Source organism: Nothoprocta perdicaria, unplaced genomic scaffold, assembly GCF_003342845.1.
Source record: "Nothoprocta perdicaria isolate Ctin4 unplaced genomic scaffold, notPer1 scaffold_205, whole genome shotgun sequence".
NCBI classification, from domain to species: domain Eukaryota; kingdom Metazoa; phylum Chordata; class Aves; order Tinamiformes; family Tinamidae; genus Nothoprocta; species Nothoprocta perdicaria.
In genome coordinates, this window is record NW_020455261.1 from 331,209 (window position 1) to 357,981 (window position 26,773).

The window sequence follows — 26,773 nt, forward strand, 5'->3', positions numbered from 1 at the left end:
TCCGTCTCCAGGTGAGGAGCAACTTCTTTACTGTKAGGGTGACAGAGCAGTGGAACAGGCTGCCCAGGGAGGTTGTGGAGTCTCCTTCTCTGGAGGTCTTCAAAACCCGCCTGGATGCCACCCTGTGCCACATGCTCTAGGTGTGCCTGCTTGAGCAGGAAGGTTGGACTAGATGATCTGTAGAGGTCCCTTCCAACCTTAAATATTCTGAAATATTCCTTATTCTTGCATTATGCTTTCTTGGAAAGGGTGACGCATTCCCTGTTAGAAAGGCTGTAATTAGAAAACACCTGTCTGTATTTAAGAATTTGGTGGAAGTTCATCATACAATTTGCCTTGAGCACTGAAATAGAAAAATTTTATTTGGCTTCCTTTCAAGATTCTCTAGACAATGTGTAGTAACACAATATTCATTCCCATAAATAGTCTTTATACAGCTCGATGGATATTTCTTACACTTAATCTTCTGTAATTGATCTTTTTTTGCTTGATAACTTTAGAAGTTAATTTTTTGATTTTTCTAAAATAGAAACTATTTTTTAAATTTTATTTTCTCCTCAGAGTATCAGACAGTCGTCTGAGTGAGATCTCCCTTTTATGTGTCCCTCTGATTACTTTGCCTGATCTTACTCCATTGCTGGAAACTCTGCTTCTTTGCCATGGAAGTGCGTCACAGGAAGTTCTCAGTTCAGAGTTTCTAGAAGCTGTGAATGAAGCCTTTCTAAAGTAAGTAGCATTTTATCTATATTCTTCCTGCTCTTCTTGAGAAGATTATTAAACTACTGAAAATAAATTTTACATGGACTTAGATGTTCAGTGCATTCAGCATACACTTTTTTTTTTATAATAACATTTAATAACATATTTCCACTTGAATAGCAGATCTAGAGCTGTAAGGCAAAACACAATTTTTATTTGCTGATCAAATTATGCCATAACAGCTTTAGATGTTTACTGAACTCCTTCCCACCTTTTCTCTAAAATGGAAATGTAGTTCTGCACTTTTTAAAGGAGATTGTATGAAAGATATTATCTCTTTTCATTGAAGTAATCTTTCCCTTACATAAAATTGGATGAACAGAAAGTTTATAAAATAAAAATTCAAATAAAAACTGTATTATTACCAAATTGTAGTTTTATGTGTTCTTAAACGGCTTTTTTGATACTATAGGAACACTTGGGGAACACTTCATCCTAGTGTACCCACTTCTTTCTAATCAAAGTTTTAACTGCTTGCTTTATACTCAAAAGCAACTTATCTCATTAGAGACATTCAGATAAAACTTCTTATATACATCATTGTTTCCTTGAAAGGTCCATCAAAAAGATGTTAACTCTATGAAAAGAGCAATTGCTAATGTGTTATGTATAACTGCCTCTAGATATTTCTCCAAAGCTGAGGAAAATTAATGGAAAAATAAGAATCTGAAGATCTTTAGTGAAAACGTGCTTCCAAAAGAGAGTGAAAAACTCTTTCACTCATCTGTCTTCTGTGGCTTCTGATGAAGCTGTTCACGAAGGAGAGCAGGTACCCAGCTAAGCATGGTTGGTATGTTCTCATGTCAGTGAGACTTACAAGGTCATGAAAAGTTCTAACTGAAATAAACTGCCCTCAGTTTATTTGATGAACTACTTGTTCACCTCAGTGAGCAAAAATAATTCTGTTGTTGTCTGAATGACTCATTAAGGTTTCTGACAAAAGTCACTCTTTTCTCTGAGGATGGATGTAGCCATCTTTTGCATGATATACTCTTGGTCTTTCCCTGAAGCTCAAGTAATCTCAAGAATTTTTATCATGTGTTTCTCCCTGACACATGCCCCACCTGCAAATGTGATTAATTAAGCTATGTTTTCCCTAGCACTCTCACTGTGTTCTAAACACATTTCTTTTTGGTGAAGTCCACCCTATGAATTACGGTCACTAAATGCTAGGAAGAAACATGTGACCTACAGTGCTTCACAGAACCTGAGGATGTCCAACTAGGGACGTTTACGCGTACACTGATAGAAATTTAAGGAGTGTAATTTGTTTGCCATGTCAGTTTAAGATTTGAAATATCTCCTTATTCTTAGATTTCTATTATTTCTGGTATAATATCTGTCATGTTATCATTAAAAAATATAAGTGAGAAGGACTTATTAGAAAAACTAAAAGTTTATATAATTTTAATTTAATATGGATATTTTTAATAATTGCTTTTTATATACTAATTGTACAGCATTTGAGATCATTCTAATGATAGAATTCTATAATTCAGCTGAGTTATAGCTGAAAGTTTCAGGTAAAAAGAGATAATTATCTTAAACACATCTCTTTCAAAAGACTCTGATCAACATTGGTAGACTCAAGAACTGATCTAATTTGTTTGTTTTCTTATTTCTTTGCAAAGACCAGGTAACACTTCGCATTATATCTTGCAGTAAAATTATGTAGAACCTTTCGGCTTGCCTGCCAGCTGCTGACATTTTCTAGTAGCAGGTATGCAGGAAACAGACTGAGTTTCAAAGAAGGGAGTATGAGGTAGAATGTTCTCTAGGGAATTAAGGAACTCCAGACTTGATCTGTTTCCACTTGCTGGAACCTGGCAAAGACAAATTTTTGATTTTATAAAAGACATTTATTGAAGTTCATTTGTAGTTGATGGTCATGCCCTGTTAATCTTTGACATTATTTCATAAAGCTTTGGTCATCTTTGGAAAGCATTACAGTCCTGCCTGTACAGTCCTACAGAGCAAAGCACTGTAAACAGGTTTGTCTCTTTTATTGGAAGCTGATCTCCATTCCTTTTTTTTTTCCCCAAATGTGTTTTCTTTGTTTGTCTCCCAATTTGTTAGTGAAAGTACTGTTTTTCTCCTAAACCAGAAAGAAGATCTCCCTCACGGAAACTGCTGTCTTCAGTCTATGGCTTCGTCACTTACCAAGCCTGGAAAAAGCTACTTTTGATCTTTTAGACCAACTCGTTTCCACTCAGATGACTTCACTGGAGGAAGTAGCTTGTGTCATAAAAGATTCATTATTGGTATGTAGAGCAGTGTGTGTTTGGTTCTATATGTTCTGTCAAGACAGAGAGTTCTCAAATAAATGGCAACATCTTTGAGTGAGAAGGGCTATTGAGTGGCATATAGCTTGCTAATACAAAGACAATTCTTAACTCTTATAAGTGTAATTTAAATTTTCAGTTTTTATGCTGAATTGATGAGAAGAAAGATTAGACCCGTAGGCTAAGGAAGACCAATCTGATTGATGGGGGTGCCTTTCTACTCATATCTTTGTGCCATTTGGGGTTTAGCAGTGTAAACAATTGGAATGCTTGGTAGATTTTTTTTTTTTTTGTGGAATATTTGTTGCTAGGTTTTGTGTGCAAACACGAACAAAATTCATAATGTAAAATATTTGCTAAGCTGTAATTGAAATTTGATTTCACATGCTGTGATATATAATGCATGAATGCATCTTTTTTAAACATAATTACCTTTTAATGACAGCATCTCCAAACTTATATTAGTTTGTAAAATGAAATATAAATTTAAATGCAATGATGTGCAATGTGTGCTTACACTCTATATTTCATAAAGCAGAGCTCACTCAAAAATGAGCTATCATATTTACCCTATGAAATTTTGTAGTGTGTATTTTAAAAATGAAAAGAAATGATATATATTTAGAATTTTATCCTTTTTAATTAAATCTGCAAATTTATATTTCAAGAGTCTTTTACAGTGTTTTGAAAACTCTTAAGTTTTTCATATACTTAACGTCTTAGTTGGGATCTGAATATTCCAAATGTCTGTATATATGATTTTTCTTTACTAAACACAATATAAGAGTTGAATAGAGTACAGAGTACCATACATAGATAGGAAATAAAAAAATCTAGGTTTTACATAGAGGAGTCAAATCTTTATCATAATTACTGCTTTAATGTTATTTATTTTCATATATGAATAGTTTCCACACCTGGCTCCCTGAAAAGGGTGCTAAGTTACTGTGCTAGCACACTTAAGCTGTGCTTTTTGCCTCTGCTCCAGAGAAATAGAGCTTCAAAGGAAAGTATTTGCAAGGAAAGACCCGTGCGGCAGCTTTGAATGGTGGTTTAGAGAGGACATCCTGTGGACAAGAAGTGGTATAAATGAGGGGCTGTGGATGAGAATAGCTTGAAGGTGGATATTACTTGTTGATTAGGAATAAAGTATTGAGAGCGAGAGTAAGTGAGTAGAGTATTGAGAGCGAGCGTAAGTGAGACACGGCAACTGAAAAAGACAGGGAGAGAAGCTCCAGAGAGGCAGTAAAGAGGGAAGAGATGGGATTCCACAATACATATTAAAAGTGTCTAATGATATCCCTGTAAGTTGTATTGTACTTGTATTTATGTGATAGTGAGATCAGTGAGCATTTTAAATTCAACCATATGGTTAATTCAGCCTGATTAGAAAATATCTGAATATATATTTAGGAGTTATTTGAATACTCTATTCATACCCTTTATATTTAGGGATATGGAAATGTATTTTTTCAACAGTAAGATTGTCGTATTTTTATCTTGTAATCATAAGACAGAAGTAGATTGATAGAGCCTTTTTGCAGTTTGCAGTGACAGCAGTGGAGTACAAATATGGCGGAAATAAATTAGTGATTGAATTCAATGACAATAACAAAACTTGAATAAGCTGTTTTGTAATTGCATTGAACAATTTGTCAAATCAAGTTATCTTGATAGAACAACCAAATGTAGATAAACCTCATAAAGATCTAGAGTACCTAGCGAGTAGAAAACTACTGTATTTTTATTATGAAAGAAGCTTGATATGCAGTGTTATTACACTGAAATTCTGAAAGTAATTAGAGTGTGATGGTCCACTAACTTGTGTTTTATATGGTATGCTGTTAAACATTTTTTTGTCTGTTGAAGGGAACTGGGTATAATAGTGGAAATTCTATAATTACTGACAAGTAAGAAATACAAAAACTAAGTGCCTTACATGTTGCTCATAATAAAGTGGCCTTTGCAAGTGCTCTTTTATTTAACAATTTGGTGTGTGAAGGTATCTCTCATTGCAAAGTAGGTTTAAAATTTCCATTTGGGAGTCAATTGCTAAAATGAAAATAAATACACAAACTAGGTGTCTTATCTTGGCTACATTTATGTGAACATATTTTTAAAGCGCTTACATAAACTATCATGAACAAATTAGTGTCAGTAGTGCTCAGCTTTTAGTTATTTTTTCAAAATAATTTTCCTTCTTTCCAAGTTATGTTGTAAGAAAGCCCTAATCTACTTCAGGTTGAAAGTGCTTAAAATCTGATCTCTTTCTCTGTTCTGTTATTGCTTTTCTTTTGTTTTTCCGTGCTGTTGACTGTCATAAGTCTGACCCAGAATCAAAAGTGTGTTACGCTCTACAGAGTTCTCGCTCTGTGACCTCCTTTGCTGTTGTTTTCACTTCAGCACCACAGTCAAAACAAGAGTTTCAGTAAGTGATAGGGCGACTCTTTCCTATTTCCATATAGGTTATGAAGCTGGAGACAGGCTCCCTTTGTGGGATCTTGTGCGTTTCCTCATTGCCAGGGACCCAAGGTAGCCACATCCAGGCTCGTCTTTCACTTGCTGTTGTGCCAGAAGATGGTGGAAAGAAAGAGCAAAATGAGCACCTTCTTGTTCTTGCTACCATTATAGTCTAGCGAAGTCACAATTGATTTCCTTACTGTTGTCTGTCTTAAACTGTGTCATTACAGTAAAATGTTTGAAACAGTGCAATTTAATAATAATTTTGATGCAGACAGGAGGGCTTTAAATACAAGAATTCTGTGGAAAGATATTCATGCTTTCAAAATAATGCGAAAATAACATATGGCACTTGATGAAGAAAGGAGCAATATATTAATAATGCATATAATCCTATCCCATTTAAAAGGGATAGAAAAAATTCTCAATTTAGAGGACGTTATATTATCTGAACTTTTTTATGAGATTTTTATTCATTTATTCATTCATTTATTTTATTCATTCAAAAATGAATATAATATACTCATCAAAAATTGTGAAATTAGATAATTGTTGATTTTTCTTGCTGCTTATTAATAGTGCTGAAATTAATATATATTGACCTCAAACTATATCCAAAGAGCTATTAGTGTGGGCTGTCAAAATGAGTGCTGTAGTTTGCTGTTGTTTGTAAAAAGAGTGAAAAGCTTTTTCATTGTTGCTCAGAGCACATTTATTTTGGCTTTATTCAAAATAAGATTAGTTTTATCTTGAGATTTATGGCAATGTACTCCTAGACTTTTCCTAGTAACATGGTCAAAAAGACTTAGGCCACAGTAAATTTGTATGTCGTTATGAAAGAACTCTTGCAGAAGCACACAGAGAATTTGAAAAGACAGAAAAAAAAAGGGCGAATTCAACCACTGAGCCCACAGAACTGAAACATGACTTTTCACTCTAGACTGTTTTCATTTACATTTTTTTTTCACCTCTCATTCCCCCGTTTCTTTTCTCCCTGAAGCAGTAGGGGTTTGGAGACTTCATCCTTGCGTTGAGTTTCACGCAGGTTTTCACATTTTCACACTTCTTGAACTTCTTTCTGTAAAGGCTTTTGAACACTAGGTGGCATTCGCTCAATAAGACAACTGTACTGCAGCCCTGTCACGGAAACAGAATCACAGAATCACAGTAAGGTTAAAGATGAGAATGAGGTGTCACCTGGTATTTCCAGTAGGGTAAAGACAACTGTGAGAAGCAAGGAGATGGCCTTTTCAGAACTTTTCAGTTTATATTAAAGGTTTTCTGATTTCAGGGTTCATCACACAAGCCATTTAGCCTGTGTGCAATTCAAAAAAATTATGGGCTTTTTAGCCGAAAAGAGATGCAAAGAAGTTTTCTTCGGAATTGCCCTTCAGACACTGAGTACTGTTACAGTAAACACCATGTATAAACCCAGTGTTCCTTGCATGCACCCTGAAGTGCTTTTTATTAGACATGTTTTACTTCAGTTTGTTCAAGAGTTATGTTATTACCAAATTTTCAGGGGCAAATTTCAGAAACGACAAGGCAAGATAGGGTTTGATTATTAATTTAACTAAGCCAAGTATATGAAGGGGAATATATAAATCGTTATTTTATCCTATAAAAGTTTCTGAAATCTTTAATTAATTAATAGGAGCTTTAGAAAGTATGCCTACTAATGCGTGTTTAATGTGACTTTCTTAAAGCAGCCTTTTGAATCTAGAATGATGAAGATAAAAAGCCTTGCTATTTTAAAAAGAAACAAATTTTGACCTACGAGATACTTGGGTTGTGTTACGAACTCTGAAATTTTGAAACAACGTAATGCTGTGGAAAAATAGCTTCATTCAAAATGTATGTGATTTAATTTCTGGTGATGAATTTTGTCTTTTTTTTAGCAAGAATCGCAAAGCACATTCAAAGGGAGAGTGTGTAAAAACAGGAAGAAAACTTTTAGCAGAGTTGTTGCCCATCTCTCCTCTCCAGCAGTTGCATGCAGCTGTTCATCTCTCTGCCGTCTTTGGCGTTTTCATGAATTGTGGTCATAAGCAGCTTGGGATTCCAGGTGTTTGTTTTTATCGTCTGTTCAGTGTGCTTGTTATTGCTGTAGGTCTCCTTTCTGATTGTCATATAGTCTTTAAGAATTCAGTTGAGAGAGAAACTCAGTGTTTAATAATGATGGATATGAAATGTGTCGTTTAGTAGCTGCACCATAATGGCATCGGTGGGTTAAGTTTTAAATTATACCGTGAGAGTGGATGACTTGCTTCTTATTAATTAATGCCCTGTTTCCTTTCATTTCCCTGTTAACAGCCACAAGCAGCGATACATCCTGCCATTTTCATAATCATTGATGAAATTTTCAAGTAAGTTTTGAAACTGTATGAAGGAAGCATTTTAAATGACCAGTCTAAGCAGAAAGGTTTTATTTTTGAATATGCAGAATTATAATTTCTGAATGTCTTATTCTTTAGCTGCTTGTCTCTATGTACTCTTCTGTGGCACGTATGACAAATAATAGCCAACCTTGATCTTGAAATAAAACTTATATGAAAGTTACACTGTAACACTTATTGATAGAGTTGTCTACATTGTATTTTAGTCTGTGAAGTGAAAATACGAATTTATTTTGTACTTTAGTAGGGTGTTATCTGAACTCACGTAAGAACAGTAAGTACTCAGCTAATGACTTCACTCATGGCAGCCTAAAGATCTTAGAGCTGAGCCAAAATATTTGTAATTATTAGTATGGCTTGTTTAAATTGTGTTAAACAATTTTGAGATTGATATAGCTATACTCTTAATGGCATTAAATTGTTGATCTGTCTGTATCTGGTTTTAAATGCATTTTGGAATATTTCCAAGTAATATATGTTGTTCACCACATGGGGGCTTCCAGCCCTTTGTACTCAGTTTTTGGTGGCTTTTTTTCTCTTCAATGAAGTTTCTTATTATTTTACCATTGCTTTGAAGTTATCTACCCCTATCCTAGCGAGTAGTGCATTTCTAGTTAAAAAAATAATGCACTCCTTGCTAGCAAGAACTGATAGTCCATTTTCAACAAAGCTGTTGCTTTTAAGAAAAAGAAGCAGCTTCTGGGAGCATATGTTTGGGGGTGTTTATGTGTCTGTATGTGTTTATGTGTCTGCGCCTGCGTGTTCAGGTTTGCGCAGGTACTGACTGCAGCTGCAGAAGCTGAGGACCTCTGTGTCGAGAGGGAACCATTTTGCTGCAGCAGCCCTTCCTGCTGCTGCCGCCCATTTTCTGAGCAGGGTTAGCATATGCTGAGCAGTTGAAGCTGACACCAGTCACTTTCCCAAGGAAAAATGGGGGCTGGTACGATACAGGCTGATAGGACTGCTTAGCAGACCTGTACAAATGTTTGAAGGTGGAGGCTGTTTAGTGAACATATTGTGGAAAAAAAAAAGGTTTATCAGTATTTCCACATTATACTTTGCCTTATCATTTTTCATGTTCCAGATGATTTTAGAAATTGAGCCTGTTTTCCTGTTGTTCAGCTGGAGTCCCAGCCTGCTCTCCTGCTTGCTTTCCATTGTGTCTGTTTAGTATGCTCATGCATTGCATCAGCTGATTCCTTTACTTAATTTGTTTTGAAATTACTATGCTTCTGATACAGTCATCATTAAATGAAGCTGTACGTGTTCACCTCCTTTTGCAGATTAGTTGTTTCTGTAGCTTTGTGTTCATTTTTGTTGTGCTGCTTTGACATACTTCCAACTTTTTTAAAGTGCTGCCCAGAAATTAGCTCACTATTATGTACTTAGTCCTGTGGGAGGTTTTAGAGAGCTGAGACAGAAATAGAACTTCTACTTTATTGCTTTTTACACTTGGCTCAAAACTTCAGATTTTGGTTTTGGAGGCCAGTACTTTGTCAGAAGCCTACATCATGTGTCTCTCAGGAATTATTTTTCCTGCTCTTTGTGTTTTGCTTGTTGAACTTGATTGTGTTGGTCCGTTTTACCTCAGTTAAGATCCACTTCCCCCCCGCCCCAGAAGCTTGTTTTGTTATTATGTGTGGTTATATAGAATTCTAGAGTCTTTGGATTCCTACTAACGCTTCTGCATTTTTATTAGAAGTTAGATTTTCCTCCAGTTTTTACAGGAATGTGTTATTTGTTCCCTGCTTCCAAATCAGTAGGGGAAGAGATAAGTAAGTCCCTAATAACTAATGTTGTGCTCTCTTAGTGGCAGGATACTCTGAACTGTTTTCCCCTTTCTTTCTAAGATGATAAGGAAAATTACTCTCGGCTGCCCTGGTCAACTTTGTTTGCTCAGCAAACCATTATGCGCAGTGGAAGGCCAGTTGAGACTTCACCTCCGGACATAAAATTTCCAGAATGGATTTTTATGATTTCATCAATAAAAGCTCTTGTAAATGCATTTGTCCCTAATTACACCTGTAGCCCTACTGATCTAGGGTACACCTCCGGTATATATTCATTTCTGTTTGTGTTTCTGACCAACTCTGGCATGTTATTTAATACTTGCATTCAATTGTCTTCTTTATTGTTGTTTAAGATGTAACTGCTTTTTCTACTTTCCATTGCCTCAGTAGGAGTGCAACACTTAACAGGAATAGTCAAAATAAGTTTATTTTGCTGCATGTACCATATCCCAGGAGATTATACTTTTTCTCTATCTTGAAATGGCCTGTAGGACACAGGCTAACAAAACATTAAAGCACAGCTTACTGTAGACTTGTGAATAGTTTTGTTGAACCCAGTAACACTAAACAGATCCTGAAAACTAAGGTGTGGTAGTCTGAGTTTTATTTGGTTTTGTCTCTTTGTTTCACCTTGTTGTTAGGGGAAATCCTTGTCTCTGTATATATTGTGTATATGTGATACATATAGTGTATTTGTATAGTTTACAGATGTTTAGTTAACAGATGTTTTCTTTAAAAAAACATGCCTCTGAACTTAGTAGTTCTAGAAGTTTTCATGCTGGCATAATAGCCTGATGAGTTCAGATGCATCTTGAGGCTACAGCATAGAAATAATGTATTTTCCCCCCTTTTTTCAGTTAACAGTGTTGGAATTGGCACGTGAATAATCTGACCTGACATAATTTAACTTTTCAATGCTTAGGAGTATACTACTGGAAACCGATGGAGCTCCAGAAGTTATGACCATACTACAGGTGTTTACACAGCTCTTTGTTCAGGCTCACCAGAATAAAAACAAGCAGGTTGGTTGAGATCTATTTTAATGCCTTTTTTTTTTTTTTAATGAAAATATGTAATTCTTAAGAAAAAAAATGTTAAGAATGATGATTGAGTGTAATGAGCTGATTAATAGCTTGGTTCAGACATTTTAACCTGAAAATAAAAGTGCAGTACAAGACCAGTATATAAAAGCAATTTACCTGACGTTACCTGGGAGTAATCCTCTGATAAAAATTGGGATTTACTAGTTTGTTAAATCAGTTTTTCTTCTGCAGTAGCAAGGAATTGCTTGATAAATGAACGGATGGGTATAACCCACCTTGTTTCTCTCCCAAAGAATCACAGGTAGAATATGAAATGGTAATTTTTTCAGTCCATGTGTCCATGAGGTCAAAGACCCCAAATGCAAACTGCTTTTACTTTTTAACCAATTTAAACCATCAGCAGTGGCTTTTTGGAGATCTCCATGGTCTAAAGCTTCAAATTTCCTAGCTCAGAAACTCTTCTCCTCCACGAGACTTTACTCTTACTGAATTAAGTAGAATTACTTTTTTTGTTGTGTATTGCTTTAACCAAGAGGAAGATCAGTTTCTCACTGTTAGATTTAGATTTTAAACTGCATGGCAAAGCTTGGGCAGACATCCTTGAAAAAGTTTCCAGTTCCTTTTATTTCTGCATCTTTTTGCAAGATGAGAGTTTGGAAAGGTTTGGCTCTTGGTGCTGGAACACGTGCTGTACGTGTGTCCGATGGTGCTGTGATGGGATCTGTCTCCCAGCCTCAGGCAGCAGGAGCTGAAGACGAAACTGCAGCTGCCTCGTGTGAGGTGCAGGTGTGGTGCCAGATGTACTGAGCTGGCCCTGGTCTCGTGGCCTCAGCGCTTAGTGTATCCCTGGATAGCTGGGGAGCACCAGGGCAGATCCCGTGCCCTGCGGACACCCGGGCGAAACCTGATGTGCAGGCAATGAATTCCCTTTAGGGTGAACATCCTTCACCTGCCAACCTTGTGACGTGGACCACTTGCCCACCTCTTTTTATTTTAGATGTTAAGTAGGCTTCCTGTATTCAATTTCTATATACAATTTGATTTTGGTGACTCTAATTAAGGTAGTACTTTAAATATTAGGATTTTAAATGCCTTGTTTCAGTGTTTATGAATCAATCATAATGTAACTAAAACTTGCCATATAAGAGAGCAAGCACAGACTGTTTCGTGAAGTTTGTGTAAATCACTGAGCAGATTTGTGTTGTCATACCAGTATTACATGCATTCAAAAGGCAAACATCTTTGTGGTGTCTGGATACACTTAACAGGACATGATTTTCTCCATTAACATTTTACATAGGAAGGGTAAAAATGCTTAATGACAGAGGACAAAGAGGGATCTGGTCAGGTCATCTGAGACTTCAGGAATTTATAATACAGTTAATTGAAAAAAAGCTGGGCAAACATATGTGTCCAAAAAATTGTTTCACAGAGCCAGGTCCAGTCTGGCAGCTGCGCATGTTTACAAGGTAGGAGGACAGGGATTCCCTGTGTCACTGGGGCAACTATCAAATATAACTGGCTTTTATAATAACTTTGGAGACCATTCAGAGAGAATAAGGATATGTAGACAAAGTGGAGTTTGGAAAAAAACAGTGGGGTGCATTTTAGGAGTAGACTTGCTCTCTGTTTTGCTATAAAAGAAAGATAGAGACTGTGGGATTTAAACCTATCTATTCATGGGAAAAGACCATTTGTATAGTCACCAAAAAAGAAATTTAGGGAAGGTTTTATTGGGACCACTGTTGGGATGATCCTCGGTGTTTTGCACAAGCTGGGTCATTTTTTTCAAATTTGTGGTGTAAGTGAAAAACGACTTAGATATTTGAGTCACATTAGTTCAGAATTTATAAACTTACTTGATAGAAAATATGATTTCCTCTAACAGTGTTTTCTCTTCATCATTTCGTCTTATCAACTGTTTTCACCTTGAAATGAATACTTATTTTGAATAGCTGATGAAATATTTTAATTGCTTTTTCACTTCATTTCACTTCATAAACATTTCCTGTTTATTGTTATGTGATAAACATATTGTTATGTCAGTTGTTATATCTAGCCAACCCAAACTTGTTATATCTTTTAGTACCTTGTTTGCTTGTTGTGATTGTTTATATAAGGAATGAACTACCTAAAATACTGTGCTATAGTATGGCAAGAAGCAAATATCTTTGCTTTGTTTAAACTATGCTATATGCTAAAAACCAGTTTTCACTGACCTTGAAATACCATTTTCATGGATTATTCATTCTGTGGATTGTCTTGGCTACTAACCGCTGCTTTTCTTGGGAATTTTTGGTGCTAGCTAATTGGCTACCTGTGTAGTTTAGTATAGGAATTACTTATTTTTAATTAGGTTAATTCCACATGGCAAATAGACTTTTAGAGTCTTATTACAACAATTACACACCGAGTGTTTGAGGATAGTATATGTATTAGCATAATGTAATTTCAATTAACTATTATTTATAGAAAAGAAAAATAATGAGAATGTGTGATTTCATTTATTTAAAAGATATGCATACATTTCCCGAATCTGAATGAAAAGTTATTTTTTAAAACTACATGAAGTTTTAGCTACGTTCATTAGTTTATCCCTTTCTATACGGTCTGTTTTCCAGGTCTGTTCTGAGAGCAAGTCTGTTTTGAAAGAACCTAGAAGAGTGCTAAGGTTATTAGCATGGTGATTTAAACAGAGTTCACTACCTACCTTGTGCAGAATCAAATACTAAGAATTTTAGTTTTCTATTTCTGAGCATATAAAAATAATCTGCTTCATACCTCAGATTTTTGTGATGTTACTGGTTCTTACCTGGATAGGTCCATGAATCCATTTACTACGTCATAAAGTGGAAGTAAAGAGACTAGTATCTCTCTCTACTTCAGAATATTAGAATAAAGAAAAACAAAGATTTTCTTTTTGTGTTAATAGAGAGGAAAAAAAGAATAGTAGGATTTAGTTCTAATCATACTCCAAATCCTTTTAAATGCGTATATTGAATTCATAAATACTAACCTCTTCTAAACAAGCTTTTCTTGCATTTCCTCTTTCTGTCTTTATGAAAAATGTTAAAATCAATTTTGTGTCCTTTTTACTTCAGATTGTATTGTTAGTTAGACGTTATATCAGTTATTTCAGTTTGGTAGCCATGGAAATGTCCTTTAAAACTGCTCCAGAAGTTCTTAAAATGACAATTCTTTTGTTTTAGCATAAGTTTCCACTGAAAGCCTACTTCTCTCACTGTCACCAGCCTCTTGTAGTAGCTTTAATCGGACGACCTTCTGGTGAGTTTCTGCATTAAAAGTTTACGGCATTGAGCTGCTTTGTCTGCATGTCTTAAAAGGGCCTAAGACAACATTAAATATTGGCAGTTCCTTAAATTGGATGTTTTAACTGCGGTCTCTAAAGATACTAAATATGTAATTATGAAAATTCTAATAGGTGTATTTCAAGAGTCAGTGTGTTGCCTGTTGCCATTGTTAGAGACAATGTTTGTCTCTAAACTTGAATTTGTCTGGACTTTCAGAATGTAACACATGATTCTTTTAGGTCAAGAAACTACTTATTAAAGTAGTACTGTTCTGCATGAGCAGCAGTTTCTGCTCAGGATAAGAGAGACTAGGAGGTTTTTCCTACAGGTTATGTGCTAATACTGAGGTAGAATTCATACAGGGGTACATCTACCTGATTTTAAGCTGTAGCTCTTTTTTGGCATTGTCAATTAATTATTCTAACAAGACACGGACAAACATAATTATGTCTGAAAAGTGGGAAATATTTAAATGAAATTTTAAATACTTTTTGAAAATTGAATAATGTTTTACAGAATTTTGTGGCAGTTTAATGTGGCTAATTTTGTTGTTTCAGTTGTATTCTGGCTAAATCTTTGCACTTCGTTTTCCTTTTGATTTTTATTCTCCCTTCCTCCTTAATTGCCAGCTATGCATTGCTCTCAGCACTTGAAATACATTTCGGAAATACTCAAGACGTTGGTAGAAGGTGAAAGCATCAGGTAAGCAATATTTTCTCTCTTTTTTTTTTATGCTTTGCATCTGTTGTTTCATGAAATATCACCTAGTTCGCAGTCTTTACTGGACACAATTCTTTAAGTGTAATTTTATTATTATTCTTTAAATTCTGCCTTCTTCTAAAGATTAGGACTCAGACTACCTGTAAAACTGAACTTTGTAGCACACATAGAGCTGACCAACAAGCCTCTCAGAAAACGGTTTTCTGCTGCAGTTGCTTTCATTTCAGCAAGCGGCTGAATTGTATCAAATAAATGCTTCCTTGCCTGCTCTCCCATTTTTCTCCTGAAACTTTCCTGGATATAATTTCTAATCCTGCTTAGCCTGAATTTCTCAAAATCATTGTTGTGCCCAGAGGAGGGGTGCAATGCAAAAAAGCCTGTGGGGACCTGTCCTTGGCAGTGCCCTTGTGTGTTTCTTGTCTTCAGGATGTAGATCTGCTGTGTACACTTAGACTTATGAAGAACCCCTTCCTCCTTTAAGGAGCAGCAGCAGAGTCTTGAGGAAGCACCATGAATGGGTGCACAGGGAGGTCTATCTTGGAGAAGGAGCGAGTCCAAACTGTGGGCTGAGAAGGAAAGGTTGCCTTCAAGAATGCTCATCGGATGTCTGGCCCGGCATTCCTCCATTGCTTTGAGTTAACAAGAGGACCCTGCTCATCAGGAAAGCAGCTAGTACTGGGAAAAGCGTGTAGGGAGCAGGATTGCTTATAAAGGAGATGGGACTGGCTTTCTGCAGGTTGGTGAAAACATCTGAACATCCAAATCCTTCGTTCCTCAATACACAACTCTTTGGCATGCTTTGTTGTATTGCACTGTGAGGTGACACCCTGTCCCTCTGACCTTTTATCCCCATGCTTCTGACCTTTTTTATTTAAAAAGTTGCTATAATGAATCATGGTGTCTTATCTGCATGAATTCTTTTTGGCAATAGATGTTGTGGGACTATATGAAAAGAATGAGAAAAGATAGGTCTCCATCTCCTGCTACCCTTTAACTCTTTCTTACCAAGTGTGTGATGAGATCATGAGTTGGTTAGTGCTGTGAAATACAACAAATACAGCAACCAAAGAGTGACCAGGTCAGATAGATCCACACACCATCCCTGTGTGCACACTTGGTTTCAGTTAACTTGAGGGATTTGCAGTTCCCTCTGAGACCTGCCTGTCATGTCAGCTGCATGTGTCTCACCGTGTGTTTGAGCGGCACCTTGGTGCAATGTCTCGCCTGTCCAACTCTGAAGTCTGCCCAATGTCTTCCCCCCTTAATTGTGACCAGTACCTGGTCCTGGCTTCTTAACATGGAACAAACAAACACAACAAATGTAATCCACCATAATATGTTACAATAATACCATTATGTCTGTTCTGCTTTTGTTGTTTAGTCCTTTCTTATCTTACATTGCTTTCTCTACACTTTGGCCTTGATAGGGAGTGCTTTTGAATTTTACTGTACTTGCCAGAATATCCTCTTATTTCCTTTACAATTCTTGCAGCAATTATATTTCCTCTCAAATTCCTCTCTACTACAAAGAAAATGAATCTGGTTTAAGTTTTTAAAAACTAACTTTGATAAGGAACTGCATTTCATTTGACTTCAATTGATTTATTGCAGATTCTATTCTTTTTACTTAGTAATATTAATAGAAGACCAAAAATTACTCCAGCACAGCATATCATTATCTCCTTTTCTTTTTTTTTGTCCCACTTACAGTGGAGTGCCCTCTCTGCATTGCTGATACACATGTTGGCTATCATTATGGGTAGTCATGTCAGTAAGCAGTAGATGGTACATTAAAATAGATGATAAAGTAGAAATCAACTGTGGTAGGTTTACAAGGGGGGAAAAAAATCCCAGGAAAGCTGGAGGATCCCTGTTTTTGGCAACATTCGTAGCTGGGACCACGGGGTGAGCAGTGAGGTGGATGACGGGGCAGAGGGGATTGGGATGTGACTCGAACCTGGGCAGTGGGTCAGGGTGCAGTGGGTTGTGCGTGAGGTGGCCGTGGCTCTCGGGGCCAGAATAGCATCCTGTGGTGCTGAGAACATCCTAAAGGCATTGAGGGCCTCAGCTGCAGCAATAGGGGTTTATCCTTCGAGCTATCAACACTCTCAGTTGTAAATACTGTCTGTCTAACCTTTAGTAAAGCTATCAGTTTCTAATAGCTTGCTTTTAGTTAAATTTCTTGGATGACTGTAGATGTTAGGAGCTTTCCTGTCCTCTTAATTCATCATGACATTAAATTATGATCAGGTAAGTAGATTGCTTTGGTGAGGGGAATGCTTTTGAGTCCTTGAATCCTTGAATCGCCTCACTATTTCTCTGAAGTGTTTAGTGGAATCAGGTCTGGTAAGATTCTAGATCTTAATTTCAATTAAGTGCAAATAAGGTGAAGGGTAGCCTTTACTGCAGTGATCACAAGTTGGTGGAGTTTAGGATCCAGCGAGGAGGAGGCAGGGCAGTGGACTTGCGACCGTGGACTTCAGGAGGGCCAACTTTAGCCTCTTCAGAGACCTGCTGGGAAAGATCCCATGTGCTAGGGCTCTAGAAGGAAGAGGGGCCAAGAGAGCTGGTTAGTTTTCAAGCGGCATTTCCTCCATGCCCAGAACCAGTGCATCCCTGTGCGTAAGAAGTCAGGCAGAGGGGGCAGGAGACCTGCGTGGATGAGCAGAGAGCTCCTGGCAAAACTCCAGCAGAAGAAAGCAATATATAGAATGTGGAAGAAAGGACAGCCCCCTTGGGATAAATACAGGAACGCTGTCAGGGAATGCAGGAATGCTACAAGGAAAGTTAAGGCTCATTTGGAATTAAATCTGGCAAGGGATGTTAAAAGTAACAAGAACAACTTTTTCAAATATATCAACAACAAAAGGAAGGTCAGGGAGAACGTGGGTCCACTAGTGAATGGGGTGGGTACCCTGGTCACGAAAAACACGGACAAAGCAGAGCTGCTGAATGCTGCCTTTGCTTCTGTGTGCGTCAGGGGCAGCCCTCTAGAATCCCAGGCCCTAGGGACACACGAAGAGAGCCAGAGAGAGGAAGGCTTGCCCTGGGTAGAGGAAGAGTGGGTCAGAGAACACCTAAGGAAACTCGACACCCACAAATCCATGGGCCCTGATGGGATGCACCCCAGAGTGTTGCGGGAACTGGCAGATGTCCTAGCTGAGCCGCTCGACATCATCTTTCAAAGGTCCTGGAGAATGGGGGAGGTGCCGGAGGACTGGAAGAAAGCCAACATCACTCCAGTCTTCAAAAAGGGCAAGAAGGAGGACCCGAGTAACTACAGGCCGGTGAGCCTCACCTCCATCCCCGGGAAAGTGATGGAGCAGCTCATCCTGGCTGCTCTCTCCAGACACATGGAGGAGAAGAAGGTGCTCAGGAGTAGCCAGCATGGATTCACCAAGAGGAAATCCTGCTTGACTAACCTGATCGCCTTCTATGAAGGAGTGACTAGCTGGATAGATGAGGGCAGAGCAGTAGATGTGGTCTATCTGGACTTCAGCAAGGCTTTTGACGCCATCCCTCACAACATCCTCGTGGGCAAGCTCCGAAGGTGTGGGATAGATGTGTGGACAGGGAGGTGGATTAGGAATTGGCTCGATGGCAGGGTGCAGAGAGTGGTTGTCAATGGTGCGGAGTCCAGCTGGAGGCCTGTACTTAGTGGTGTCCCCCAGGGATCAGTTCTCGGTCCGGTCCTGTTCAACTTATTCATTAACGACCTGGATGAAGGGCTGGAGTGCTCCCTCAGCAAGTTTGCCGACGATACCAAACTGGGAGGAGTAGCTGATAGCCCTGAGGGCTGTGCTGCCATCCAGAGGGACCTGGACAGACTGGAGGACTGGGCGGCGAGAAACCTCATGAGGTTCAACAGGGGCAAGTGCAGGGTCCTGCACTTGGGGAGGAATAACCCTGGACACCAGTACAGATTAGGGGTGGACCTGCTGGAGAGCAGCCCCGCAGAGAGGGACCTGGGTGTCATGGTGGACGACAAGATGACCATGAGGCAGCAGGGTGCCCTGGTGGCCAAGAAGGCCAACGGGATCCTGGGGTGCATTAAGAAGAGCGTCTCCAGCAGGTCGAGGGAAGTGATTGTCTCCCTATACACAGCCTTGGTGAGGCCACATCTGGAGTACTGTGTCCAGTTCTGGGCTCCCCAGGACAAGAGGGATGTGGAGCTGCTGGAGAGAGTCCAGCACAGGGCTACCAGGATGATCAGAGGCCTGGAACATCTGCCCTATGAGCAAAGGCTGAGAGAGCTGGGTCTGTTCAGCCTGGAGAAGAGAAGGCTGAGGGGGGACCTGATCAGTGTCTATAAATACCTCAAGGGAGGCAGTGAGGAGGAGGGGGCGACCTCTTTTCAGTGGTGGACAGCAATAGGACTAGAGGAAACGGCCACAAGCTGAGGCACCAAAAGTTCCACAGGAACTTAAGGAAACATTTCTTGACAGTGAGGGTGACAGAGCCCTGGAACAGGCTGCCCAGAGAGGTTGTGGAGTCTCCTTCTTTGGAGATCTTTAAAACCCGCTTGGATGCAGCCCTGTGCCACGTGCTCTAGGTGACCCTATGTGTGCAGGGGGTTGGACTAGATGACCTCTGAGGTCCCTTCCAAACTTGGGCATTCTGTCATTCTAAAGGAGTTTTGGCCTTTCTGTGCTTCCTTTTTCTTCCTGCAATACCTGCCATTATGAATATCTTAAAAATTTTCTTTTAAGGGGTTGAGAATTTTAAAAGTAAATGAATATCCTTAACAGACTTATATTTAAAGTTCAGTTAAGGATACTTCCTCCTATATTACCAAAAACCTAAGCTCTTAAACAGAAAAATAAATGTAAAGCAATGTAAGCTAGTAGTATGTTAAATTAATTTTATAGATAGGGTTTGAAGTTTTGAATTTAAAGTATAAATTCTAAAATTAGTAATAAAGATTAAAGTTACCGAAGATTAGTAACTAAATACTATAAAAATAGTCTTAAGATGTATATTTTAGTAGAAAATATTTTGTCACTGCTGTTTATTTGAAGCCAGTGTTAGAAATCATTTGTTGAACAAAGTCAACTTTTTAATAGCATTCGTGTATGTTTTCTTTAATCTTTACTGCAAATAATAAATACAGTGCATGAACACCTGCTTAACAGGTAAGGCAGTATCTACTGAAGAAAAATTTAACAATCATATTTAATGCCAGCACCTTTTTAGTTAAATGGGACATTTTGAATAACTTATAGTAATTTTTCAAATTGTTAATAACAGGAAATTACAGTTCTCTCCTTTTTTTTGTTTGTTTGTTTTCCAGATCTTTTGCTGACCTTTTTCAAATCTGGTTTTTGGTTGCTCGCTTTGGAGAGTGGCTGGATGTTGCAGCAGAGCAATTGCTGAAGGCCCCAGCTGAACCTGATGCTTTGCTGTGGCTGCTGGCATTTTACTACAGTCCTCAGAATGAAAACCAGCAAAGGACTCAAACAATGGTGGGTAGCCTGGAAATAGTAATCGGAAGTAAGCATACAACAGTGTGATTATATCTCTCTGCTATACAACCAATTGTGCATGCAAAAAAATAGGAGGTGTGCCCTGAAGAAGGTGTTGGTTTTGCATGTCTTGTGGGAATTGTGCTGCAGTGAGGGGATCCAGGGATGTTTTTCATGGATTTTCTTGCTGGTGACATTTAGAAAGCCTTCCTTCCCCTCCCTCTCCCCCCCGCCAAGGATATTATATGTGCCTCTTGGTCTCAGCTGCTTCTAAACAGAAGTTAAGCTGATGTGGGACTATATTTTTGAAATCTGTGTGGAAGACTTCAGGAGCCCTGTGTTAAGGTTTCCTCTTGAAAGTACTTCTTTCTCAGAGGATTCTGTAAGAGCAGCAGTAGAGGCAGCACTGAACCCCAGTCATACCCACCTTGTTTGACTTCCCTTATGCCTCCTCAGTGAGTTTTTGGCATGTACAAGATTGTAGCGAGCAGGTTAGGTTCCCATGTGCTCAGTTTCTAGCAGAATGTAGCAATGTTCTATCTGTGCTCCCTGTTGCATGAAAAGGGCCCTATGTCTGTGTATACACACATAGGCATGAAAATCTTTAGCTTAAACCTGTTTGAACAGGTTTGAACTAGCCTGGGGAACCTGTTCTCCAAATCTCAGATTCAGAATCTGACTGCAGTTTTCCTTAATTTTAAAATTAATACTTTTTGCTTTAAAATTGCAGTTCAATACACTGTCCTATTAAAACATTGTGCTTTCATTTTTCACCCAATCCCACACATATTACAGCGTTTGCAGTAGTTCTTTTCCTTCCTTTCCTCTTTTTCCTCGGCAATGAAAATAAAATTGGTGGTGCAAATGCAAGCTCCCATTCCCATCCCTTTTTGTTTTTTTTTCTCTTGAAGTTCTCATGTCCCTCTAGGACAGGAGCGTTTGTATCCGTGGGCCTGGAATCCTGACAGGAAATGGTTAGGCTGGAGCTACACAGGGGTGAAGAAACTGCAGCTTTAAAAGGAAATTTTAGGGAAGAAGGGAGGGCCAAGGGATTAAACAAAAGCAAATGAAAATGAAGACTGTAGGTGCTGAGAGTCTCATATATATGGAGCATTGTTCTGTCTCCAGGACTTCAAAATGAAATCACATTGTCCCAAATTTAGTCATCTCCCTGTGTGTCCCCTGTGCTGTTTATCGGTTTGTTATTCTCAGTGGTAATACAAGACAAATATGAGGGAGAAGTTTTTCCACTGAGAGCCCACGCAATTACTCATCTAATCCCGGAGGTCTCGTGTTTTAGTGCAGTATGCTTCCTTTATTTAGAGTTAGTTACAGTGAAAAGGATTTGTGTTCTACAGGTCAGGAGACTTGAAAGGAAATCCCACAGTTGATACAAAGCTGCTGCCTTGTCGTTAGCCTTCTGCTGTACTCTGCACTGCGCCTGCTTGGTGAAACATCAGGAAAATGTCCTTTGGCAGGTTGGCTTTCAGAGAAAATTATGGACACGTAGACTGTGCCATCCACGAGCCCTGTCTACAGGACTTGTTCCTTCAACACCTCGTGCACCTTCCACTGCTTAAGCAAAGACATTTCTGACCTGCTGATCCCCAGTTTAGCTGCAGATGGGCAGGAAGATGGGGTGGGAACTTGGGGCGTATTTTCATCTGGGAAGGTGGGTGCTCATGGCTTAGGGTTTTGAGCCTCTGTCAGTCTCTTGAGGAAGCAGCTCAGGTATGAGCAGGAGTGGAATGCCCAAAGCTAAATGATTTAAAGAAGAAAATGCCAACTTTGGCTCTATGCTGAGTTCTGTCAGATGTGCAGCTCTGTGCAAGTGCCCAGCCTTGCGCCCTTCTGGTCGTCTCTTGGAGCTCTTTCATACACTTAAATCCTGAAATATTGAAGGAAAAAGGTTGGAGATTGGTCAGGTAACGTTGGCTCTGAGAGAAGGTCTCTTAGGGTACATGAGTTTGTGGAGCAGGTCCCGCTGAAAATCTTGCATTGGTGGTGGACTGGATGGAGGCAAACCAAGAATGGGATCGTATGGGGACCTGAGGAATTCCGGTTATCTTGCTTTAGGTTCTGGTGTCGTTTGCTACCCCATATGTCATCCTGAACATGATTCACTGGTAGAATAGCAGCATTTTGGAAGCTGCTTTGTATGGAAATGATAATGGTGAAGGAATGAGAAGACAAAAGCAAAGAAATGACAAAAATTGTCCCTTTCATTTGGTTTGCAGTGATATATTTTTCAATTGTCTCTGCAGTTAGTGTCTTCTTTCTTTTTTCTTCTTTTTTAATTTTACTAGTCATTTAGTTTACTTTTAATATATGGTGAGCAGAATTAAGATTTTTTTTTACACTAGCTCCTTATAGTTCTCTTTCTATTGTGTAGGTGCCAAAAATCTTCTATTTTCTACTCCTAATAAAAATAAGCTTGTATTGGCTAACTCAGAAGGTAAAAACATGACAAAACATAAGTAGCCACACAGGAAGAAGGAAAAAATGCATTTTTATAAGAAGATTTTATCAGCTGGGGTCAGGTTGCATGGGGATTTAATTGATTTGTAGCAGCAATATTGAAGTGAGCCCTTGAGGAGCCTCTGTTCATTTTCCCACAATGCAAAAATCTATGTTCTGCTGAGGGATTTTCTCCATTTCCTTTTATTATTAAAAAAGGTCAAACCCTGGCTTGATGCCCCGTCTGCTTAGTTTGCAAGACCAAAGAAAGTTATAAAATTCCTTCTGTTCACTTACATGTGTGTGAATCAGTATAAAAGAAATGTGCACTGCCCTTCCTTCCCTGTTCTCCCTGCTGCTTAAATTCAGACTCTTTTCATGTTTGGGTAATGTTTGCCAAGGATTTAGTTTCCTGTTAGTGAATAGATCCAAAGGAAAAATACCACAGCTATGACCTTTACTCTTCTCTGACCCCCCATCCCTTTAATTTTCCCCTACAGGTAGAAGCTAGAGAAATCTACAGTCAACTTAGGATGCTCTTCAGTTGTCCAGCCCTCTCTGTCAAAGATCTGCAGGATGCTGTGCACAAAGCAGACATAAAGCAGAGTGGTGCTCAGCACCTTACAACACATCTTCTTATCAGCTTTTTACTTTTTTCTTCTGGTGGACATATGATTGCCCAGGAATATATTTCCCATGTAAGTGTTCCTTTCTTTTTTCAGTTTAAGTAAAATACATTTTTCTTAAGGGTATTGGATTTAAGTTCATACCTCTTAAGAAAGAAAACACCTAACAAAGGTTAAAGATGGTTGCAATGAAAGCAACTATATCGAACCTGCTACATCTCAATTGCAGCCACAGTCGAAGTATTTTCCTTCTTTCCTTCTTGGTGTTGCTTTCACAGGATACAACTGAAAAGATTAATGTCCTGACTACAGAGCTACAGAAGTACTCTAAGTAGCAGCTTGCAGCTAAGGAAAACCAGTATTTCATTTGCACTTGGCATCAATTTTGGCCAAATTTCCCCAATTACCAGTCTTTCCCATTATTATCTATCATCTGCAGAGGTTGAGAACAGCACAACTGTCCTTTTTCCACTATGTAAACTCGTAGTTGGTAAGTATGAGCACTGAACAGGCAGATGTTTGGTGCCTTAGGAGGCCACAAGTGTGATATTTCAGAGAGAAAAAAAACCCAAAAAACAGGACCTGAATGTTACTTTGGGGGTTAAAAAATACTGAAAAGAAAAGAAATAAAAGGTTGGGTGTTTGCTACAATACCTTGCTGGGGTTTTTTGGAGGACCTTTACAAGCAGTGAAATCTCACTTTGTGTCTTTGTATCTCTCAAAATGAGTAGTGCTATGTGAGAATGAGATTAGAAATTTCTTACTCTTCAGTTGTAATAGCATTTTTCAAGAAATCCAAGAATCCTGTGAGAACAAGTTTAGGGCCCTGGTATGGTTTTAGCGAAATTTTTCCTTTCAGTAGCAGAGATCTACAATTTTTCCGTTCTGTATAGGGTATATGACACTAATAAGGAATCTATTTTGATGACATAGAAAACTGAAAAACTGTTTTGGTTGTTATGCCTTCTGGCTGCCTAAAAAGACAGCGTTTTGCTGCAAAGACAACTAAGATGATATTTCAAGCATTTTAAACTTAAGTTCAGAAATGGTCAATGCTTCCTAAGCATAAAAATGGAATATTTAGAAATCATAGTTTTTGTTTGTCGTGTTCAAGGCAACATATATGGATTTTAAGTTTATGTGAGTATTTCTTCGTACATGCAGGTCATGAGCTAGTGTAGGACAGGGGTATGTCTGTTGGTTTTGTTTTGACTGCATCTCTGGAGGCTTTAATAAGTAGCTGGGATCTCCAGCTCAGTTTGAAGGCATGAAGGCAGTATGTGAAAGGCAGGGGAACGGGGATGCATGGCAGTGGTTTTGGTTAGCACAGCAAAATACCTAGAAGAACCTGGTCTGTAAAAGTAGTTGCTTAGTTTTTCCCTAGGATTTATGCTTCCCTGTCTTTCTTGTGCAAGACATATTTTTACCTCTGAAAACTTCACAGAACCTTTTTTCTCATGACCTCCTAAACCCAGCAAGACATTACCATGAGTTTAGCTGATTAAGGAGATGATTCCTACATGGTTACCTTGTCTGCCTGTTGTTCCTTTAAAAGTTTATGAACCACTTTGTTTTTCTTCAGCTAAATTTGAGATATTAAGGATCTCAAAAGTCCTGAGTTTTTTCAAGAAGCCTAAAAAGAGGCTGCTTGGGTAGAAAGCAAAATTTTGTTCTGAACTACTATTAAGATATCACAGCTCCAAATTTGTGCGCAGTGGTGAGAGGAAGGTCTGTGGCTTTCTGTGGTTTTGGTTGCTAATACCAAGATAAAATAATTACCAATATAAAGTAATCAGTGCTTCAGTGTACATTCAGAATTTGCACTTAGGAACTTAATTAAAATAAGTTAAATAAATTAAAATAATTAAAATAAGGAACTTGATTAAAATACTTCCTCTGTGCTCTGTTTTCCTTCAGGTGACTGGGACGAGGGAGGCGAGCCAGGAGGTTCGTGGCCTGCTCCTCCGTACGGCCCACAGAGTTAGACCTGGTGCAGAAGGAAACCCCAGGGCTGCGGCGCTGGCGAACAATCTGCTTCAAAAACTGGTGTCGAGAGCCTAGATTTGGGATGGATTTTAGATAGTGTTTATCAAGCCATGACAATTTATGAATCAGACTGCAACCCACTTCCATTGCTTGTTACCAAAGTGTGAAAAAACACCTGTGTTCAGGATAACCCTTGCCTCTGTCCTCACCTGCTTGGAAGTACTGCATGTTTGGAAATGTTAAACTATTAGAATGCAACATGAAATATTAAAGACAACTGAAAACTTCTTCCTTAATCTATTTTTTTCCCCTTCTCCGACAAACCTGCTTCGTTTGAAGCAGTTTATCCTTGTTGTTTGTCTGGTTATGAATCAGTTTTTCTTTTCCCCCAAAAAGCATGGTTTTATGGACAATTTGGTGGTTAAGCTATTTCTGAAATATTTGGTGCATAATTCATCTTTTACAAGACTAACAGTGATCCCAAGTGAGGACTAGTGAGTCATAGTGAATGAACTCCGTGTTCTCAGGAAATCAGCAGCGTTTCCTGCACTCCTCAATTCTTTTTGAAAATGTTTCCAGAGTGAAAATCCTCTCAAATTTGGGAGTGGTGTTTGTCAGAACTGCAGCTTTTGCAGAGTGCCCTTCTCTGCGACGTGCCATAGCAAACTGCTGGTCTGCACTGACTGATGCTGCAAGTAGGAATTTGCTAACAAATTCTCTTATCTTCAGTACACTCTGTCTGATGCTGTTGTTTAATCCCTCAAGAAATCTTTTTCACCTAGACAAAGCAAATAGAAGCTTAAGAAAAATATCTGTTTTGAAGGCCAAACTTTCTATCTCAAAGTTTTATGAATCTGTTCCCAATTTAACTAGAAAAAATAAGCATGCAGAATGGTAATGTTCTACGTGGAATAATACAGTGATCCTACTTGGACAACTGTTTTTGCCTATAAAATGTGGGGTATGTATCTTAAGTTAACGCAACTTTGTGAGTGTAGCATTTGGTTTTGAGCAGGAGAAAAGAAAAATAATGTATCCCTTGGTATAAGTAATGGAAGGATATTTTCTGGAATGCTGTTGAGTAATTTATTACGATTTTGTTCCTGATGAGTCATATAACACCAAATTACAGGAGTTATATGTCCTCTCAGACAATTTATTAGTATGTTTGTAATAATTACTTCCAGCATATGAAGAAGTAGTAAATATTTATTACATTTATGAAGAAAGTTGTCGTTCCTTTTGGATCAAAATGATTTCTGAATGAAAAATCAGGGAGTGAGTTTCTTCAGCCTTTCATTTGCTGGTAGCCACACGTAAGTACAGATCCAGTCAAGCAGTCTGCTTTCCTGCTCCCTAAGTACTCTGGAAAGGCATGACTCTTAAACCAAAAAGTTGCTTTGTTTTCCAAAAAACAAGACATTTGTTCAGAGGGAACACGTGTGTGCAGTACTGTCCCTAGGATGACAAATAACCTAAAA

The 26,773-nt window shown here is 38.5% G+C and overlaps 1 protein-coding gene across 1 annotated transcript in view; it reads left to right on the forward strand.

Moving 5' to 3' along the window:
- Positions 1-26,019, forward strand: part of FANCC (FA complementation group C) — a 72,891-nt gene extending 46,872 nt beyond the window's left edge. The window contains exons 8-16 of the mRNA XM_026038252.1: positions 562-726; positions 2,864-3,020; positions 7,815-7,867; positions 10,610-10,709; positions 13,940-14,015; positions 14,671-14,743; positions 20,052-20,223; positions 23,181-23,378; positions 25,224-26,019. Coding sequence (XP_025894037.1) covers positions 562-726; positions 2,864-3,020; positions 7,815-7,867; positions 10,610-10,709; positions 13,940-14,015; positions 14,671-14,743; positions 20,052-20,223; positions 23,181-23,378; positions 25,224-25,367 — 1,138 coding nt within the window. The 3' untranslated portion in view covers positions 25,368-26,019. The remainder of the gene's footprint in view (positions 1-561; positions 727-2,863; positions 3,021-7,814; positions 7,868-10,609; positions 10,710-13,939; positions 14,016-14,670; positions 14,744-20,051; positions 20,224-23,180; positions 23,379-25,223) is intronic.
- The last annotated feature ends 754 nt before the right edge of the window (positions 26,020-26,773 follow it).